General features: G+C 36.7%; 1 protein-coding gene across 4 annotated transcripts in view; it reads right to left on the minus strand.

Annotated features, from left to right (window-relative positions):
• Nucleotides 1-15,525, minus strand: part of Chn1 (chimerin 1) — a 193,083-nt gene that overhangs the window by 77,538 nt on the left and 100,020 nt on the right. For 3 of the 4 annotated variants that reach the window (XM_008855298.2, XM_029557250.1, XM_029557249.1), the window contains one exon: nt 11,866-12,154. In XM_008855298.2, the coding sequence (XP_008853520.1) occupies nt 11,866-12,154 (289 nt within the window). Of the gene's footprint in view, nt 1-9,942; nt 9,986-11,865; nt 12,155-15,525 lie in introns of those variants that run through there. The other variant, XM_029557251.1, reaches the window with a different exon arrangement.

Below are 15,525 nucleotides of genomic sequence, written 5' to 3' on the forward strand. Positions count from 1 at the left end.
AAATATGTTATAAATATATATAATTACAAAATCCTTTCTTATATATTTTTGCTTTGCTGTTCCTATAAAATAAGACTTTGAATTTGTATAATTCTGTGATACTTGAAGAAAAACAGCATTTTCCATATGTGATGATTAGAGAATTAAGCTACTTACAGAAGAGGATATTTTTTCTTTTTCTATTTAAGACAAAATTTAAAATGAAATTCAATAGGCACAGGTTTTCTTATTTGTCCAATGGAGTACTTATTCTTCTAACAGTACACAGATTCTTGTAAAAACTGAATATGGAATGAAACAGCCAGCAGGTTAAGGGACATCTGGTCAGACTTCAATTCCTCGGGGTAGTCTTGGTGGTCCAACTCCTCCTTTTTGAGTAAATCAGTAACTTAAAGGAAGGTGCCCCACTTAATCTAAATATTAGCATAATCCAGTGTTCAAGCTCAACAATGGTACCAAGGAGTATTTGATGGAAGGATCTGGTTGTCCTTTGAGATTTCATTCTCAAAAGTAAAGATTGTGGGGGCTGCAGCGATGGCTCAGCAGTTAAGAGCACTGGTTGCTCTTGCAGAGGACCTGGGTTTGAGTGCCAGGACCCACATGGTGGCTAACAACTGTCCATAACTCCAGTTCCAGGGGATCCAATGCCCTCTTCTGACCTCCTTGGGCACTGCACAACACAGTGCACTTACATACATACAGGCAATACTCTCATACACATAAAATAAAAATAATAAAATGTGAAAAAAAAGATATTTTTAAAGCATAGCCTAGAATCCCTTGATACCTCGCCATAAACCCCCAAAGGGATCCTTTAAGTATAGACATTGTATAAAAGATTGTCATGAAGATTAGAGGAGTCAATCTGATGGAACTACTTCACACAATTTCCAATAAAGGTTCAATAAATGCTAACATTTCTGTTTTTATTCTTAGAGCTACAATCCTTAGAAATGCATACTAAAAGAAACCTGCAATTTCCTGAAACCAAAGGAAATTATGTGGCAGCCTCAAAGATAGATCCTCATAGGCAGCAGAGTCAAGTCTATATTTAGATCTGTATATCTCCAGCCTGTTCTACCTTTTAGGATAGTAAGTTTCCAGAAGTCAAGAATCTTAAATCTTAAAAACAAAACAAAACAAAACAAAAAAAACTCTCAAAGGTTAACAGAGAACTTGCAGCTAAAAATTATGATAGCTAAAATTGTTATGAAGCTAAATTCTTCAATTTATGACTGAGATCCAGAGAGGTTAATGACATGCTTAAAGTAAGATTAAAGTTACACACTAGGATTCAGATCTTCTCAAAAACCCAAACATTTGGAGCTGGAGAGATGGCTCAGCAGTTAAGAGCACTGACTGCTCTTGCAGAGGACCTGTGCTTGATTCCCAGCACCCACATGGTGGCTACAAACCGTTCTTGACTCTAGTTCCAGGGGAATCCAAAGCCCTCTTCTGACCTCCGCGGAATTGCTCGACATGGGTGCACTCACATACATGCAGGCAATACACTCATACACATAAAATAAAAATAATAAATAAAATATTTTTAAAAACCCAAACATTTAACAAATGCAAGGAATTTCTTGTAAGGCTTGTTGGTGTTGCACTGAGCAACTTCATTTCAGCCCTGGTACTGAACACACATGTATTGTGCATGCCATCAAGCCATGCAAAACCAATAAATGCTGCATGAAATACCTCAGCTCAGAGTCAAAACTACTGTTTGTTACTAATTAATGTTTTAATCACAAAGGTTTCTGTTCCTATGAAAGCTAACTGTTTAATTGCAAAAATAAAGACTTTCAATATTTTTCTCTCTATCATTCTTTAGCATGTAAAGTAAGAAGTTAGTATATTTCAAGGTTATATTCTGTTAGAATGCTTGCTTTGTAATTAATTAATTTTTAAGTTTTTTTTTTTTAGAAAAGACTGCTACGTAGCCCTGGTTGATATGAACTCACTATGTATATCAGGCTGGCCTTGAACTTACAGAAGATCCTCCTGCTTCTGTCTCCTGACTGCTGGGATTATAGGTGTGAATCAACATTCAAGGCTAGAATGTTTGATTTTAAAAAGTGGTGTTTGAATCGCTGATTTAAGTTTCATGAAAAATCACTAAATGGTTAATTTTGACTTGGGATTAGGATAGAAGTAGCCTTAAACATATTTCTGGCATTGTATATTCTATAAAATCATTACATTGTGATTCTATAAAATCAAAATATCAAGTTCATGAAAACTGCTAATGAAACACTACATCGTGCAGTATCAAATATTCAGCCAAGTTTTGTTTATGTAAAAACAAATAAGTACACCCATCTCATTAGCATGCAAGTTTGTTTTCAGTTTCAATAAATGGTAAAGTACATGTGTACCAAAGAACTGCTTTGTTGGTTTACTAACTAGTAGTAGGATTAGACCTAGGGCCTCTACATGTTAGGCAAGCACTACTGAGCTATCTCCCCAGTAAGGAATTATTTTAAGATAAATGCATAATTTATTATCAGTAAATGTTTGAGGTGTACAGATATTTTATATACCTATATACCTGGGGACATGCAAAAATTCCTCAGCAAAAAGATACTCAGATAGTATGTTTACTATCAATATATGATAAAGAGAAGAAATGTAGTAAGTTAGAAATTAAATGGGACACTATGGCTCACATCTATATACTTAATATTTTCCCCCTGATACAAATCTAATCAGTGGTTGCTGTTTGGTCAGGGATGGAGGTGGGACTTTCTACAAAGGAGAACAAGGGAACTTTCTTGGGTATGGAAATGTATATTTTGATTGTATGGTGGTCATGTGGCTACATACATTTGTTAAAACTCATCAAAACTATGTATACTTTACTATATGTAGATAATACTTCAATAAAGTTGACATTTAAGAAAATCTTGGGAACATGAAAATATGTGCTCATTTTTAGAGTTTACTCATTACAAAGAAAAACAGAGGGTGGGGGCTGGCAAGATGGCTCAGCAGGTAAAGGTGCTTGTCGCCAAACTGATAATCTAAGTTTGATCCCTGGGACCCACTGGTGGTTGCCCTCTGACCTCTACATGCACATCTCCCCCACATCCCACAATGAATATAATTTTTAAAATGGAAAAAGAACTTTAAAAAAAACCAGAACTTTCTTTTTTATTGATTTTTGTGTATTTCATACAGAACATCTCAATCGTAATCGTCTTTATACCCCCTTTCCCACTGGCACCCTCCCATAGCCACCCCCCCAAACTGGAATTCATACATCTGTCATTGTGTTAAGGCATATTGTGTCAAGTTAGTATTCCCAGACATTCCTCAGTCAGTGCAGGTTCATCTACTGAGGTCTAGTCAGCCTATCTAGAGTCCCTCGCTTTAGGAAGATCAGCTCTTCCTCACCCAGCAGTAATCAGCTGCCAATATTTCTTTAAGATTGGGCTCAGCTGTCCATTTCCCCAGTTCTACACTGGATATTTGAAAAAAAGAGAACTTTCTTAATGGATATAAGTCGTCCCCCGCCCCCCTGACTATGAACTTAGGTAGTAGTAGCCTGAAGCTGTCATAAAGCTAATAAACAAAAGATACCCAGAACAGGATCCCTTCCTGTTGAGTGGGTAAAAGGGAGGGAGGAGCAAATCTCTTAAAAAAAGTGCTACCCAAGCTGCAACTTATGTAAAAGCTTCTGGGTGTGGAGAGGAATTTTACTGGGGGTGACTTCTACCATGCATTGCTAGCAAATAAACTGCAGTAACTTAGAAGCTATTGAGAAGAGTGTTTATGTTGGGTGAGGTATAGAAATTAATCACTGTAATTGGGTCATCAGCAAGCTCAGAGCATTTAGGGAATTCTAGTGAATGGTTTTAGAAACTAAGAAAATAACAGGACTGATCTGTTCAAGTTCTGACAAATGACAGTGAAATAATGCAGGTCAGCTGTCCCTCTGTAGTTGGGGGTCTTGGTTCCAGTTTTACTGTGGATACTAAAAAAAAAAAAGAAAAGAAAAGAAAAAAAAAAATCGATGGAAGCTCAAGTCTCTTCTATAAAATGACATCAAAACCTATGCACAACTTTCAATAGATGTTGAATCATCTACAGATTAGTTAAGATCTGCTAATACAATGTAAATGCTATGTAAATAACTGTTATGCTGCATTGTTTGGGGAATAAAGACAAAGAAGAATGTCTGCATATGTTCAGTACAAATGTTTTTTTAGAAAATAAAGTGCAGGTTGGATGCAGCTGACGACATGCACCTCCACACAGAGAGGGCCAACTATACAATTCAAAGGAGACATACTAACAAGGGCAAGATTAGCTGCTGATAATTGATGTCTACCATTTCTTACTGAAAGAATCAAATTACTACAATGCCTGGTTTGAGCACTTTTGACCACTTCTAGTAACCCTAGAAATGTGAACTAAAAGTTAAGAACTAATTTGTGAGGCCACATTTTTTTTAAAAAAAAAAAAAGCTTCTTGCAAGGCATGTGGCACAAGCCTTTAAGCCCAGTGCTCAGGAAGCAGAGGCAGATGAATCTCTTTGAGTTGGAAACCAGTCTGGTCTACTTAGCGAGTTCCAGGTCCAGCTAGAGATACAGAGTGAGACTGTGTCTCAAAAAATCAACCCCCCCCCGAAACCCCAAATATTCCCATAGCTTGAATAAAAGGAAGGCTGAAGGACAGGGACAAGTCCAAATACTGACTCTGAGACCAATGTAAGGATTTGCTGCAACTAGAGACCTGATTCTTTAATTTTTCATTAGTGTATATTTATTAGTTATAATAATGGATTTCACTGTCATTCTCATACATGCACATAATCTATTTTGAATCTATTCACCCTCATTACCCTCACCCCTTTCCCACTTCCACTACATTTCCCCAACTAGTCCCTCTTCTACTTTTATGGGTTTTTTAAGGGGATGACCCAATGAGTTCAATAAGGCTTGTGCATTCTTTTAGCATTGTTCATAGATCATTTGTGAACAACAAACCAAGGCCAGATCACTGCCTGGTAGTACAATTTGTTTTGCACCCTAAGATGCTATTATGCCCTAAAGACACAGAGTTGATTTCTGTTTTGTTTTTTTTTTAAATATTTTATTTACTATTTTTATTTTATGTGTATGCATGTATTGCCTGCATGTAGGTAAGTGCAGCCATGTTGTGCAGTGCCCGCAGAGGACAGAAGAGACTGTCTGATCCCCTGGAACTGGAGTTATGGACAGTTGTTAGCTGCCATGTGGGTGCTGGGATTCAAACCCGGGTCTTCTGCAAGAACAGTCAATGTTCTTAACTGCTGAGCCATCCCTCCGGCCCTGATTTCTGTTTTTTAATGTTAGATGGAGATTTTGCCACTAGTGATTGTTTTTCCTCGCCAAAATGCTTAAATCTCTGAAACACCAATTATGGAAGAGCTCCTAATAGCTTCTTTTCTGACCTTCAAGTCAGTAACTTAAGAGTTATTTTATTTGTTCAACTGGCCCAGATACAGAAATCTTCCCCCAAACTGTAGTCAGCTTAGAAAATTGCAATTTGGTCTTTTGTTGGCCTGGTTTTTGAGCTGAGGAGCTGATGTGTTTCTCTTCCATCTTCCTCTTTCCATCTGGTTTTCCCTAGTGGCTTTCAATTACTATTCCGTTCTGTGGGTAGTAAGTTGGAAGGACAGATGAGACTCCACTTCTCAGGCCCCACTGGAGTTTTCTTCAATTGGTACAACATAGGATTCTCCAATATAGTCTACATAGCCCCAGTCCATGGCTAACAGCTACGATCTTGGACTTCCTCTCTGAATACATCCCTAAAGAAATGCATTAGTCACCACTCTCATAAACTATTTCATAACATGAGGACATTTTTCCTAGATTTCAGATGCTTTAATTATGGAATGAGGAATGGCCTTTCCTCCTTTGCAGGGACATTTTAATGATTCTGGGCCTATAAAGAAAAAAATACATAGTATAAAATCCAGTTGAATTACTATGCTTTCTTTTTGTCTCAGGATGGATTTCTCTTAGGACCTTGGATCTGATTAAATTCACTTTTTTGTTCTTTTTTTTTTTAAAACAGTCAACTGTTTACATAAAACTCAAGGTGTGGAGCCAGAAGTGAAACAACACTGAGAGGATAAAATCTTGAAATGGGGGTCCAATGACATAACTGTAATTTTGTATTAATTTCTGATGCATGAGTTTGAAAAATCAGTTTTCTAGCCTAAACATATATTTTCTGTAATCTGCTAGCTATTATCACAGCAAACTCAAATGGAAGTGAGTCTACTTAATATTTAATGAACTTATAATACTTTATAGATGATATAGGTGGCTGGCTTCTTGTTCTCCAAATATCTGTATTAATTAAACAAGCAGAAATACTAAAATATTAAAATGTAAGCTCTCTGAGCTAGAACTTTATATATTTTTTATTTCTTCCAGAGTCTAACCTGTTTTTCTGCAAACAGGAGACATAAAACAAATATTGAACAAAATGTAACTCATGGAGACTGGAAGAGAAATGGGGACAACAGCCTTGCCTTGTCCTTAATTTGTTTAAATTCAGGATAACTTCTGAATAACGAGAAGAAATTGTTTATAGAGATGGTTTGTAAAGGCTGCTTGGAGACTGAAGTTTGAAGATGTTAGAGTCAATAAAGAGACTGTTGACCTAGCTGGTGTAAAGAAAACAGAGAGTGAGAGGAATCTGAGTGATCTTGAACAGATTCAGCATGGAACAGAGGTTCAGTTACAGTTCCTTAAGAGGCCCAGAAGCAAAAAGCTTTATGCCTTACATGCAGAGAAAGTAAACCTGGAATATGGTTTATACTAAAATGCAATTATCACAGGAAATCATATATTTTAATCTTAATAGTCATTAGAATATTATTAGGTAAAGATGTGCTTCCTGGTTAAAGAGAAATACAGGTATCACCATATTATTAAGACAGAAATCCCACTTTCTTGATGAAGCAATTAGGAGCCTTTTGGTGTTTCTATGAACTGAAAAGACAGTTCAAGCACAGGAAAGATGATCTCTAAGAGAAATCTGAAGCTATATTTCTAGCACAGGCTAGGGGTTTAGTAGTACCCAGGCATCTGGCTACAGGTTGATCTGATCCCAAATAACAACAATGCTTCATATAGCTAGCATGTGCATTTTCAAGGAAGACCACACTATAAAATCTCATCAAAACTCATGCTAACCAACGCAACCATCAGAGATTGGGAGGCTTAGGAAGTTTAAGGGCTTGTTCAAGATCACATAACTGACACATAATGACCACATAGTTTCCTTAAAAACAAAACTAACTGGTTTCTTAGGCAGAGTATTTTACATAGGATAAACCCACTATCAGAAGGTCTATGCAAAAGCTGTTAGTCTTTCTCATAAATCATTAGCTTGGCAATTGGTGACCCTGGCACATTGGAAGGTTCTATAAGGGCATGATTACTGCTGGAACTGAGCTGATTCTTGAAGAAGCTACAATGGGGACTTGATAGAAAGGGAGTTGGATGAAGGCAGAGCTAAGAGGAAGAGGCTGAAACTCAGCATGGTGCCACAGGCCTAGAATCCCAGCACTTAAGAGATAGAGGAGAGGCTGGAGAGATGGCTCAGTGGTTAAGAGCACTGACTGCTCTTGTAGAGGACCCGGATTCGACTCCCAGCACCCACAATGGCGGCTGCGAACTGTCCTTAACTCCAGTTCTAGGGGAATCTGAAGCCCTCTTCTGACCTCCGTGGCATTGCACGACATGGGTGCACTCACTTACATGCAGGCAATACACTCATATACATAAAATAAAAATAAATAAAATATTGAAGAAATAAAAAAGAGGTAGAGGAGGAGGATCTGTAGTTTAAGACCAGTCTCACCTACAAGACATCAAGTCTTTTTAAAAAAAGAGTTTGAATAGATAAAAACAAGGAATGACAATAAAAAGGCCCAAAGACTGTGAAGACCAAAAAAAAAAAAAAGATCTCTGCAGATTGCATCATGCTAGCCACTCCTCTGGTACTATTATTTTCATTAAAATTGAGTTATGTATAGCCTTGGTGATGACTTCTAAACTGAGACTGTGGATGCAGAGAATGTACTATATACTTTCTAAGCAAAGTGAAAGCATGTTGAGCTATTCAATGAAGATGAAGTCAAGGAACAAAGAAGTGGTCATTTTAGAGAGGTATCCAAAGAATTCCAGTACTTAGGGCAAATTTTAGTGGGGCCTCAATTATATCCGATGTCAAATTTTGCAGTTTGGTAATTAACTGCAAAGAAGTCTTTCTAAATTCAAATTTCAATGTAAAAGAAATTCCTTTAAATCAAATTAATGACAATATGTAAAGCACTGAATTCCTTCTAAACTTCCTCTGCAAAGAAAAGAATATAGACACATACATATATACACTGTATATAGAGATTCTCATGGGGGGGGGGGCGGTATGCTATTTAGCTTACTGAAGCTCCATTAAACCCAAACATCCATTTTGTAGATCCATGCCCATTGTAGCTATCTTCACATGAGAGGGTTGAATTTTGATAACTATCCTAACCTAACAAGATTCTGCCTAGATTACATCCTGGCTCAAAGAATGGTTTCTGAAATATAAATTAGATGGTTTGTTAGTTTATTGTCTACAAGGAATATTTTCTACAGCATGTTTTTGGAAGATTTAAAATTGAATTAATAAGTTTGAAATTATTATAAAAACTAATGAATGCAGCCATTGGTCCAGGATATGTTGAGGCATACATGTATTTACTGCTTGGAACAAGAAACTATTCAAATTCTGTTCCAAGATAAATGAAAAGAAGTTACTAATAAAGTTGGGCTCTTGGCCAGTCTGGACTGCTTAATCAAGCTACTGCAGAAGAGGAGTTTGGCTTCTTCACATGCTACAATTTCACTATTAAATATATCACAGTGTTTCAATTTTTTTAAGTTATCAATTGATTTTTCAAACTTAAACAATCTGAATGGTAACTGGAGAAAAACAACATTGCTATCATTTGCTCCTGTCGCAATATGCTACCAGATTTTCTAGGGACAATGAGTTTGCTTGGATTTACTTCCTATGGCAAAAATGTTCATGACCATGAAACCATACAGCCAACCATTTCAAAAGCTCAGGTACAGAACTGACACCTAGGGCTGCAACCAATGCACACATATGAAGTTTTTAGCCTTCAATTTTGAAACAAAGAAAGAAAATTCTATTCTAAATTTACCAATGTGATTTTCACGAAACACTATTCTTCCAAAATGTTCTTAAAAATGGTAGGCAACTCAAGTAAGTTTGGGAGCAGTACTACAGAGTCCCAATCACATTAGGTCACTACTGAAGACCTACAACAAAGAAAGAAGCTTTAAAAATCTGTTATTTTGACTTACTTATAGGCGCACAGAAAATTTTTTGTATATATGTATTTTTTTTTATTGGAATCCTGTGCAATTCACATTTTATAGAAAGCCCCTTATCTCATATGAAGAAACTCAAAATCGTATAGGCTAGATGACATTACTGAAGCCATAAAATTAGTTGGTAGATAACTAAAAACAGGTCTTTTTTCAAGCTCTTTTCAGGATACTACCAGGGTACTGGTTTGGTACTCTGTCATCTCTTTCCTATAACACATTCCCTGAAGGATCTAGTCAAATATTCTCATATTAAACATGGGGGAATTGATCTCACAGCAATGAAGGCATTAGCCCAACAAAACACATAAAATCCATTCCTATGGTAGACATCATACCTAATACTTAATATTAATACCAGCAGTCTAGCCACAACAGCGTACTAACTTCTGCAAACCCCACATTTTTTGCCTTTTATGTAAAAAATCATGGACTAAGGAGGATCTAACTATTAAGGACCCATCAAAATATTTATTATACCGTTCTTATGTCAATAGGTATTTTAAATCAATTAAACATGATTACTTTTACTTACAAATGTCATCCACTGTGACAGGGAATCAGTGTTTCAAGCTGTTGAACAGGCCATCATCCCTGTCCTGTTGGATGACACCTGTAAATAAAATAAATCTATTTTTGAGTGAGATTTTTAAGCCAACTAAATTTAAGATGCATGCAGTTTAAGCAAAGAGCAATTTTAAAAAATGATCCTTAATAATGTACTACCGGAGGAGAGATATGTCTCAGTGTTCTCTCCTTTACATTACTAAATAGTGACCACTGGCCCATTAACACAGAGAAATCCTGTGAGTTTAACATGTGCTGCTGTCAGAACACACACAGAATAGTGGCAGTGTTCAAATAATTTTCTAGGCAGTATCTATCTCAGTTTCCTGCCACAATGATTACCATTTCTACTTTGTATGAGGGACAAGCAAGGCCCTGTCAAGTTAAATAGCTAGCCTAATTTTAAATAAAATACCTAAGTGTCATTACTTCAAGTCCCTAGGATTGAAAAGCTTATATGCATGACATTAGCAAAGATTAAAATTAGGCTGATCATCTTTGAAAGACTTAAATATTTCCAAAACATCAATTTGCATCTGCATTGACCACTGTTACTGTCAGCATTAGATAAAGAAGGTAAAGCATTACTGAAAAATGTCATGGGTGGAAAATAAGCAAGAGTGAGAAAAAATGGAAATGAAACAGAAAAGAACACTATTAAATAGAGCATGTATTTACAATTTTAAATTCTGGCAGCATCTAAACAAGATTTGCAGCTCCTAGCAAATAAAAGTATATAAAGATCATTTTAAAAACAAATGTTCTATAGCCTGTAATTTAAAATGTTGGTTTATCTGTAGTTATACAACATAAAGTAAGGTCTGCCAGAAACTAAAATTTGTGCTGGACAATGAACACTAGATTTCCATTTCATACCTACACACAAGAGAATAACTGAGAAGAGTTTAGTCGGCTTCTGTGAGGTCGTATGGCTATAACAGCAACACTACCCCAGAACCCATGTGGAAGGCTCACACCATGTGCCAAGTACCGTTTCAGTACTTTAAATATGTTACACCATTCAACCTTCACAAATTGTCATTATCAAAACTTAACAAAGATTACAATCAGAACCAAGAATCTGAGTAACATGCTCACAAATCTATTGACAGAATCCAAGCTCAAATCCTATCTGCATGTCTTTACTCTAGCAACTGAAGAGTCTTGAAGATACAGAGATGAATGCACACAGCTCCAATCACAATATAGAAAATTCCTTCAACTAGATTTCACACAATATCTAACATCAGGAAATTTTCTTTCTGCAGGAAAGGGTGAGGGAGAGAGTGGAGACAAAGGTAAAATAATCTTAATGCCAAAGAATTAAAACTTCAAGCTATTCCGACATAGATCACGATTAAAATATGACAAGAGGAAGCCTTAAATTGCCTATTACAATGACCGAAAATCAATCTTCCTACTCAAGTCTGGCTGATTCTCAAAACTATAATACATATTAATAGATGGGATTAAATCATATATAAAAATGACCTGGCTAAAACACAGAACTATTATCTTGAAGGAAAACAAAAAGTAATTTTGGTAACGTGCCCCTTTGCTTCCTTATATGATGGTAGCTATCTTTCTTGACCATAAGCTATGCTTCTGATCAAAACTTCTTAACTTTTTTGTTACTGAGCTATTTTCCAACATATTTTTAAAGCTGAAGAGGATTTTTAAAAAGAAGAGTAATAGGAGCACAAATATACCTGGCATTTTTAGCTGAACAAGAAACAGATACATTCTAAGCTCAGCACCACAGACACTAGACATTAGGAAAACCTCATTTACTGTCCAAGGCACTGCGGAGAAATGAAGTTCTTCTGGCAATAGGCTTTCTGAAAAGGACTCTAAATAGAGAAAGAGAAAGTGTGGTTCCATGGTAGCTTACCCTTTTCTCTGATACCCCATCCTGGCCTGCAGCATCTCTGTCATCATGTGCCTCTTTCAGGACTGCCATGTGTTTTTTGTATGCTGGCTCTCTGTTTAAGGTTGTGTATCCTATGTGCTCATAAATTGGGTTTATCGTCATCTTGGCAATGTATTCTGCTGCCTTGGTTTCAATATAGAGAGTAATCAAGCCATCAGTCACCAGATCGTGGATGGACTCAAAGCGTTTCTCCCCAACAAAGTGCTTTCCATCGTAGTAGAGCCTGAAGTTTCTGGTTTGACTTCCAAATCTGCCTCAATGAAATGGGAAAGATGCTTTTAAGAAAAGTTAACAAGTGAATTCTTTCTGAAAATTACAGAAGAAAACTCAAACCCAAATTTACTGCTTTTGCTTGTGTATATCTCTTTGTTTAAATCAGCTGCTTCTAATCTATATGAATCACCTGGAATATATAAAATTAAACTTCTGAACACAAAAACTGAACTTAAAATAACCGGGGATTAACTGGCCAGAACATGGTGATCCTAGGAGTGTCTGTTCTTATTGACCTGTTTAAGTCACTTCATTCTACTTGTAGTGAAAGTAGAGAAAATAAATCTTGTAACTTATGCTCAATATTCAATCGGTCAATTCTAATACATGAATTTTCTTCAATTTAAGCAATAAAAATATTCAATGCACTTTAGAGGTTAGCATTCATGTCTTCTGAGGGGAAATCCCATTTATTGCTCATTTAAGTGGGATACCAGCAATCACATAAACTAGAGCTGACTCTAGAACCTGCGCCAAGCAGGTGGGCAGCACAGAAATACACCTTGTTATTTCTGGCCAGAGGTCAAGGACTTGTTCTCTTTTACTCTTACTCTTCCACGTCTGCTAGTTAAGTATGGGCAAGAAATGCTGTAATGCACAGGGCACATAAGTCGCACACACTTTGACTACAAAATCTGTTGTCAGTTTTGAGTCTTGTTTTGATGACATGCTATAACAACTGGAAAACGTTGGTTTCCCTTCATAGTAATTTCAGTATTTCGCTTCCTGTAGGAAACCTCAGAAATGGATCCAAGTTGGCATGACCGGCATCTGTGTCCTTGCCAGAAGATACAGGCAGAGGCAGCTTAATGAAAGCTGACGCCAAAGCAGGAAGGCCTGTCAGGGTCAGTGAGCACCAATAAAAATGAAGCAAGTCAGAATGATATATTTCATTTCATTGTGGAAAAAAACAGAAATGAATTCAAAAACTGAAATAATTTCTGCCTTTAAAAAGCTGCCACAAGAGGCTGCAAACTTGGTATGAAACAGCATAATTCTGGCACAGGTTATATTCCAAATGGATAGGATTTAGACACTTTCTAATAATGGGTCCAGTCTGTTCTGTTTGCTTTTTGCAATTTAGGCTTTAATAATGATAAGAATCCAACATAATCAGCGTTGGACCATTTAACACAGAATTTATCCACCTTTTGCTTCATCAAAAGCAAACATGTTTTTATTCATATCCAAGTAAATAAGACACATAATTAAACTTTCTTCTTTTCCATTTACTCTAAACTTAAACATTTTTCCCAAATAAATTTTCACCATAATGTCTCAATAACAAGAAAGGCAAAATGTCTATGCCCAAATTAAAAATTAAAGTTTTGCAGTTTAATATGCAACTTTTATCATTTCCTTTTTTTCTAACACACATTATCTGCTACTTACAGAGAAACAAAGAAAGACACTTTAAAATTTTCATAAGCTCTTCTACCAACAATGCCATGGTTTTGTATCAAGTCCTCTCATGTTTCATCTGTCTGAGAGATCCTGGAAAGAAGCATGGACCATTTCACCCTGCTGGCACTTAAGATTTTATGGTGGGTCTTTCCATGGTGGGTCTGGCCCTCAAAATAAAAAACTATTCAGGCAATGGTGTCACCCATCACACAGTCTTCTGAAGTTTGAGCAGTATGGGGATCCAAGGATGAGGGAAGGTGAAACTGGCCTCACATGGGCTGGGCAGGGTTTGAAAGGGATGTCTCGGTTTGGACTCCTGTACCTCACAAGGGGCTATTCCTTATCTTTCACCCAAGGAGCAGCTTCCAGGCTTCCTTTGGGTCACTTCCTTTGGGTGGAAAAGATTCACTTTTCCTTTTTCTCTGTCTTACTCTGCGACTTCAAGAGCTCCTCTCCAGGGCTTCCAACTCCTCAGCCTGCACTTCAGCTCAGCCTCCAGTCTTGAGGGAGCTATCAAACTACTGGAGGAATTCATAATCACAGAGTACTGGATTAAAATTTGGCTTCAAAGGACAAGGAAACAAATTTTCATTTTGGGATTTTGATTGATTTCTTTTCTTGAGAAAAACTGCATTATTTTTACTAAGGAAACTGGGTTTTCCTTGCCTACCAGAACCATATTCTCTTTTACTTAGGAAGCTACATAAAGAATAGCTTAGTAGCATGGACTGTGAGAGGCTATCCTATTTCTTTGGTCTGTTTTGTATTTTGTTGCATCCGTGAGATTGGAAGTAGAGACAGAGCAAAATGTACTCGAGAAAATGGAATGGATAGGCCTTTCTATGAAAGAAAAAAAAAAAAAACAAAAACAAACAGAGGAAGATACTAGATCTAAGGATGGGGGGGGGGGAAACACTTCCATATAACAATGTTCTGCTGGCAGACTGTCATTACTCAACAAATATTTAACAAAATCCCGAGACACTTTTCAGTACTAAGAAATTCATGATAAAACATCAGTTCTCTTAGTAGCCACAATGAAAAACAGAAAGTCAAAAAAGATATGAAATGATTTTTTTATAAAGCTCACTTATAGATCAATTTTTAATTTTTTTTACATCTATTTGTGTGTGTGTGTGTGTGTGTGTGTGTGTGTGTGGTCCCCTGTGCCACCACCACTCAGCCCCTGCAGAAGTGCAACCCTGAAAACCGAGACTGTTTTCAACACAGAAGAGTGACACTGCCATTCATCAGGTTCTTAGAAGTTCCTTTCCTGATAGAAGACACAAGATTCTTCTCTGAGGAATCTGATTAACCCTTCTAAAAAGACCAGAATAAAAACCATCATCCTATAATGGTCAGCCTTCCCCCACAGCTCTAAAAAAATACCCATCTGCATCTAACTATCAAATACACTTACACATGTGCAATCAGCCAATAAATACCTAGTATCTAAAAGAAAAACCTTCATGAAAGACAGACCATGATGATAAACAGAATCAAGCTGAGATGGAGGAAACAAATCATTTACAGAGACCAAAATATCTATTTTGAAAGTATCACTATGATAAAAATTTAGGAAGTCTCATTCCTATTCTTGAGTAGAATTTGGCTTTAAAAACATTAGGATGCCAAAAAGAATACATGAAGTAAATGGGCAAGAGAGATAATTCAAGGAAATCATCACAACGAAAGGCAGAGATGTATACAGTGTGATAAATAGGCCCATACTGTGTAGGTAAATGTGACAAGGTACTCAAATAATTGGAAAGTATATCCTCAAATTGGCAAAATTCAGTACATCTGACAATACCAAGTACCAGCAAGGATATAGAGCAGCTACAGAGTCAGCATCTGCTACACTGTTTAACAAAGAGATTTTACATCATATAGTGAGTGAATACACACACACACACACACACACACACACACACACACACACAC

The sequence above is a fragment of the Nannospalax galili genome, unplaced genomic scaffold (genome assembly GCF_000622305.1).
Source record: "Nannospalax galili isolate Female #2095 unplaced genomic scaffold, S.galili_v1.0 scaffold346, whole genome shotgun sequence".
NCBI classification, from domain to species: domain Eukaryota; kingdom Metazoa; phylum Chordata; class Mammalia; order Rodentia; family Spalacidae; genus Nannospalax; species Nannospalax galili.